Below are 4790 nucleotides of genomic sequence, written 5' to 3'. Positions count from 1 at the left end.
CGTGTGTGAACACTTTTCAAGTGTATCACTCATATACCCTAAGTTGACAAAACACTTCGGTCGTCCACTAATCCGTTAGAAAGTTAACAGAATTGTGGCAAATTGATTATTTCACCATTGAAACTCAAAATGAGGTAAAAATATAAATTTACCCAAAAAATTAACGTAAATTTTCAATACAACTTTTTTTATTTTGTTATTAACAATACATTTTTTTGATAAAAAAAAAAAGAATTATTAATGGTACATAATATTAACAATTATTCATAAAAATATCTATATTATACCATAAAAATTTATTAACAATATATTATTTACAATTATACATATCATACCACAAAAAAATCCAGTTGGAGCTTGGAGAAGTAGATTTTCAAAAATTTAGGTTAAATTTTGAAAGCGTAGATTCGGTTGTAAAGTAGTTTTTTTTAGCAATTATTAACAATTATCTTATAAATGGGATGACATGTCATTTTTAATAAAAATGACATGTCATTTTTACTAAGTAAATGGGATGATATGTCGTTTTTGTTAATCAAAGTTTCGTTCATCTTAAAAGACTAAATTACCCTTATGGTGTCAGTACTTGCAAATAGAAGTTAACGGATTGGTGGACGGCAGAATTGTTTTGTCAACTTATGGTATACGAGTAATACATTTGAAAAATGTTCACACACGTTTAATACAAGTGTCATTTAATGGTATATGACTAATAATTTTCCATTAAAATACTCAGCAATGAAGGAAAACTTAAGAAAGTAGCCGACCAACCACCTTTTTCTACGTAAAATCTAGCTACAATCTGTTTTTATGTTATTTAAACAAGATGTGGTGGAATCAAACAACAACTTTTTTTAAGAAAAATATATATTCCCGCGTATAAAATCTGGAGCGTGCGAGTGCGACGAACAAATGTCCACAAAACTCCGAGAAGAGAGGATGGCGTATAGCAGCCAAGCAGAGATCGGTCATCTGATTGTCTGCTTCCGGTCAGACAAAATTTGAGTGCCAGTAGTTTTGGCTCTCTGCTAAGGCGCCAACCTATACCGCAAACTACAATCACAGAGGCACATATATTTCAGAGGACGATCGAAAACTTCAAAGCTCACAATCGGCTGCGGCTATACCCCTTTTGAGACAGTATACATGCACAAGTTTGCATTAACAGCCCAGTCGGGCACTTTTAGTGCAAGGTTACCATATTATAGGCCACCAAGGGGGAAAGTTTTGCTGTTAATATTCCCTACGCTATGCATTGCAAGTTACCTTGCTAGGAACTTGAGATAAAAGGCACCGCACAAATCAACTATTTGAAAACAATGCTTCAGAGAGTCCTCTTCCACCCATTTTTCCTCATTTCATGATAATCCTACGGGGTAAGCTGCCGAACTAAACTGAGTGAAACTAACCAACTACAATATCACTAGTCATTTTATGCAATGACACTGCTCCATGCTAACAGACCAGACTTAGAGCACTACACAGAGAGCCGATTTATTCTTGAAAGCAAGAGAATCAAAATTATGGCATGTACAATATGAATTTAGCAAGATTATAACATCTCAAATTACAACAATTCAACTCACATTTTTACAACAATGTTTTTAGTTTTCCTAAATGATTTCTTATGCAAAGAGACATTGTTCACCTTACAAGGAAGATTTGGGAGATACACTCAACACGAAAAAGCAAACAGAATATCAAGTGCTCTATACTGAGTCTACTCCTTCAACTTGCTGTCGCGCAAGGTACCTTTCTCTTCGCTCTTTCTGCACAAAAAGGAATAGATGGACGTGGATGTAAAATAGTATGAGAAATAGTTTTCAAATGTAAAGTTCAGAAGCTTTAAGATAACACACCCATTCATCTATGACAAGCCCTTCCCCAATAATCCTTGGACCCGTATCTTCTGGTGGCTTCTTGCGAGCTGCAACGGCAGCATCAGCATCTGCCAACTGGCGCTTCAATTTTTCAAGAGCCTTCAAGAAATAATGAGACACAACCGCATAAATCAGCAACCTAAGAGCATCTGTTTTTCTATATTATTGGTTTTTCCTTTTTCTTTCTTGATGAAGGATTGATTTTTATTTTACACTTATTCGTCACATGAATATAATAGTGTCGTACTTACAGGTTCAGGACGCTCTGGATTTAGAAAAACAACCCGCAATATTTGCTCTGCGGCTGTTTGATCCTTTTGCTCATCAAACTGCATTCAACAAAATTACATGAGATATAAAGAATAATAACAATCAGCAAAAGTCTCAATTGTTGGCAATGTTCAACATACCAGCTCAGGGACATAGTCTACATCCGCTTTCACCTTCATGCTAATTATTTTAAACTTATCTCTACTCTTTTGATACATCGGTTTTTCATTGTTCTCTGGAAGCTCCACAAACTTGAAAACTAGCACATCATGCAAAATCAAGCACAGGCAATGGTTTACAGGTCAATTGTGTCCCAAACACCAGTACAATTCAAATTGAAGGCAAACCATTTAAGTTCACAAACAGATGGTTACCGGTTGCTATGAGACTCTCGCCTGGTGCAAGAATAGCACCTGGAGGACGCATGAAACAGCTTTTTGGTGCTGTTGTTTGAAACTAAAGCAAGAGAGCAAACAACTTGTTCAGTTATTCAGTAACAATGACAAGAAGCTCATAAATGTTAAAGTCTAACAAAAAACACATAAAGGGAAAGGCACAAACTCTAGCTTCACCTTGAAAGCCACATGCGACTTGCTTGTGTTCTTTATCTTGATTGCACTCCTGACCTGCTTGCCAGCCTCATCTTGAAAGAAAATAGACGACATAAATCATGAAAAAATTCAGAATTAAATTAGAATCACAATAGTCAAATAAACCGAAATTTGAAATGCTACATCAAACTTGCTAAATAAGCATGCAACTAATAAAAATAAATAAATGAGGGTCTCTTTTATTATGATTTAGCCAAATAGCAACCCAATCACTTCCTCACCCACATAAGCGGGCTGGACTTCCCAGAGCTCTTATTTTCGACACAACAAATTTTACCATTTCGACTAGATAGCACCCGCACCTGAAAAGTTATTTTCATATTCCACTAACTAAACTTGTTCAAATCTAGCTGGGCTTACTAAATTTCTCTCATTAGTGACGTGAAATTCTTGTCATTAACTAAAAATATTTGTCTTGCTTTCTATCTTTTTCATGCTATCTAATTTCTAATTTGATTTGTTTTTCAACTGTAAATGATATAGAGTAAAATTCTAATTATTTCGGTACTGCTCTACTAGCAGTAGCAGTTGCGTTTTCTAGCAGTTCATTTGAGGAATTAAACGTGACCATTTTTCGAAAAATGAAAAAAATTATAGCACTTACAGGGAAAGTAGAGCTTATTGGCAGGATCAAGCTTGAGACGGCGCCGTTTGGGTAGAAGTGATCGTGCAACGGAAGAAACCGAACTGGAACCATGCGTTTTCGATCCCTCTACTTGTTGGTTACTTTGATTCTGGTGTTGATGAGAGGCTGAGGAAGACGTCGACGTCGTGTTTGAGCTGTTCCCCGACTGTCGAAACGGCAGCTTGAAGAAGCCCCAGCCTTTACTATCAGACGGGGATTTTCGGTCAGCTATCGCCATTTCTTCTCTCGCCGGAAATCAGAGCGTACGCTGCGGCGTCGTTTGCTTTGACCGCTGTTTGTTATTTTCGTCAATCAAGGTGCCGAGAGACAAATTGAACTGAATTTAATTAGCCGCGTTGGCGTCCGCGTCCGTTGCCTTTACTTTTCTTCACAGGTGTTTGGTACTTCTTAGCGGGGCCGGGAACAAGAAAGAAGTACCGAAAAATGGCTTAATAACGACGTCGTATTCTTTGAGGTTGACTTGACGTCTGACTTTGTTTAAAAGTTGGTGCCGCTTGGTTCGGGTTTAATAATGGAATTAATCGCCAAATGACAGGTTCTATCAGCTGTTTAATTAAATTAATGAGAAAATCAAAAAGAAGAAGTTTCGTGTATTTCGAAGTGGGACAACCAAGAAATCAACTGAAAAAATAGTTTGGCTTATCGTTTCTTCCACTCTCTTATTCGAGGAAAAGTTTTGGGTGATTTTGTAATATTCTCTCATTTATATTCAAATTTTGTTATATATATATATATATTTATCTATGGATGGATCTACGGTACCACTGCTTTTGTCTTTTGTGCGAGCATTGCTGTACATTTTTATATCACCCCTTTCACTTATTTTTATTTAAACTTTCCTTTATAAATATTAAATTAATTTATATTGCATCCATATGAATATTTTAGTTAGCACCTTATACTATTCACTATTTATAAATTTTTATTCTATATTGCACATGTATCACAATACCCGCAAACCCGACCCAGATTCCGTTTCCGTTTCCGGCCACTTCACCATCCAAGGTTGGTACTGATCGGAAGATCGTGCGACGCCGGTCATCTCCAGGCTGTCCTTGTCGCAAAAATAATCGGGTCAACCCGAACCCTCTAACCCAACTCGAATTTCGTTTCCATTTCCGGCCACTCCACTGGCTAAGGTTAGTACCTATCGGAAGCTCGTGCGACGCCGGTCATTTCCATACCATCCTTGTTACCGGAAAGCGTTTGGAAAGATGTTGATCGAAGCCGTGAAAAGCCGCGGAATCGCCGCTTCAATTCGCAGTGATTCCGCCAATTTCCGGTAACGCCACCACTTAGGTTTTGTTCCTCACAATTCCCTCTATCTTTTCAGACCAACCACAGCCACCGGGGGAGCCGATTTGCCGTTGATCGGCCGTTGAA

At 37.5% G+C, this 4790-nt stretch overlaps 1 protein-coding gene across 1 annotated transcript; it reads right to left on the bottom strand.

Moving 5' to 3' along the window:
• Window positions 1-1493: 1493 nt before the first annotated feature.
• On the bottom strand, window positions 1494-3817 carry LOC18052158 (vesicle-associated protein 4-2). Its single transcript, XM_006449139.2, has 7 exons — window positions 3366-3817; window positions 2723-2793; window positions 2525-2606; window positions 2291-2409; window positions 2132-2209; window positions 1860-1979; window positions 1494-1769 (listed from the first exon to the last, which is right to left on the bottom strand). The coding sequence occupies exons 1-7, from the start codon at window positions 3622-3624 to the stop codon at window positions 1710-1712; spliced, it is 789 nt and encodes a 262-aa protein (XP_006449202.1). The 5' UTR covers window positions 3625-3817; the 3' UTR covers window positions 1494-1709.
• Window positions 3818-4790: the final 973 nt, after the last annotated feature.

Source organism: Citrus clementina, unplaced genomic scaffold (assembly GCF_000493195.1).
Source record: "Citrus clementina cultivar Clemenules unplaced genomic scaffold, Citrus_clementina_v1.0 scaffold_2, whole genome shotgun sequence".
In the NCBI taxonomy this organism is placed as follows: domain Eukaryota; kingdom Viridiplantae; phylum Streptophyta; class Magnoliopsida; order Sapindales; family Rutaceae; genus Citrus; species Citrus x clementina.
This window is presented reverse-complemented; position numbering and strand designations above follow the sequence as displayed.

Bases quoted from the DNA above. Each gene is read 5' to 3' on its own strand.
- LOC18052158 (XM_006449139.2), bottom strand. From the start codon at position 3,624: ATGGCGATAGCTGACCGAAAATCCCCGTCTGATAGTAAAGGCTGGGGC. The intron at 2,794-3,365 runs GTAAGTGCTATA...TTTTCTTTCAAG, and splicing joins CAATAAGCTCTACTTTCCCT to ATGAGGCTGGCAAGCAGGTC. The intron at 1,980-2,131 runs GTAAGTACGACA...TATTTCTTGAAG, and splicing joins ATCCAGAGCGTCCTGAACCT to GCTCTTGAAAAATTGAAGCG.